General features: G+C 36.6%; 1 protein-coding gene across 1 annotated transcript in view; it reads right to left on the reverse strand.

Moving 5' to 3' along the window:
• Window positions 1-349: 349 nt before the first annotated feature.
• Window positions 350-541, reverse strand: part of LOC120876506 (olfactory receptor 491-like) — a 789-nt gene continuing 597 nt past the window's right edge. The window contains exon 1 of the mRNA XM_040258453.1: window positions 350-541. This exon is cut by the window's right edge and continues 597 nt beyond it. Coding sequence (XP_040114387.1) covers window positions 350-541 — 192 coding nt within the window.

Below are 541 nucleotides of genomic sequence, written 5' to 3' on the forward strand. Positions count from 1 at the left end.
AGACAGATTTGTGGTTTCCAAGGGGGAAAGGGTGCAGAGGAGGGAAGGATTGGGAATTTGGGATTAGCAGATTGAAACTATTATATATAGAAAGCATAAAAAATAAGGTCCTACTGTATAGAACAGGAACTATTAATGTATATAATATCTTGCGATAACCATAAAAGAAAAAGAATATGGAAAGGAATATATATGTATACATGAGTCACTCTGCTGTCCATCAGAAATCACCACAACATTGTAAATCAACTATACTTTGATAAAATTAAAGTATTATTTCAAATTAAGCAATTGGTGTAATACTGCCAAACAGAAATTTCTAGATCACCTGAAATGTTAAGAATGGATCCTAAGAATATATTCTGACCATTGCCTTTCTCAGGGCCTCCTTTACGTCTCTGTTCCTCAGACTGTAGATGAGAGGGTTCAGCATAGGGATCAACACTGTGTAGAACAGAGACAGCACTCTGTTCTGCTCAGTTGAGTAGCTGGATTTGGGCATCACATAAATGAAGGTAATCGTTCCATAGTAGAGAGTGAC

Source organism: Oryx dammah, unplaced genomic scaffold (genome assembly GCF_014754425.2).
Source record: "Oryx dammah isolate SB20612 unplaced genomic scaffold, SCBI_Odam_1.1 HiC_scaffold_17, whole genome shotgun sequence".
Classification (NCBI taxonomy): Eukaryota; Metazoa; Chordata; class Mammalia; order Artiodactyla; family Bovidae; genus Oryx; species Oryx dammah.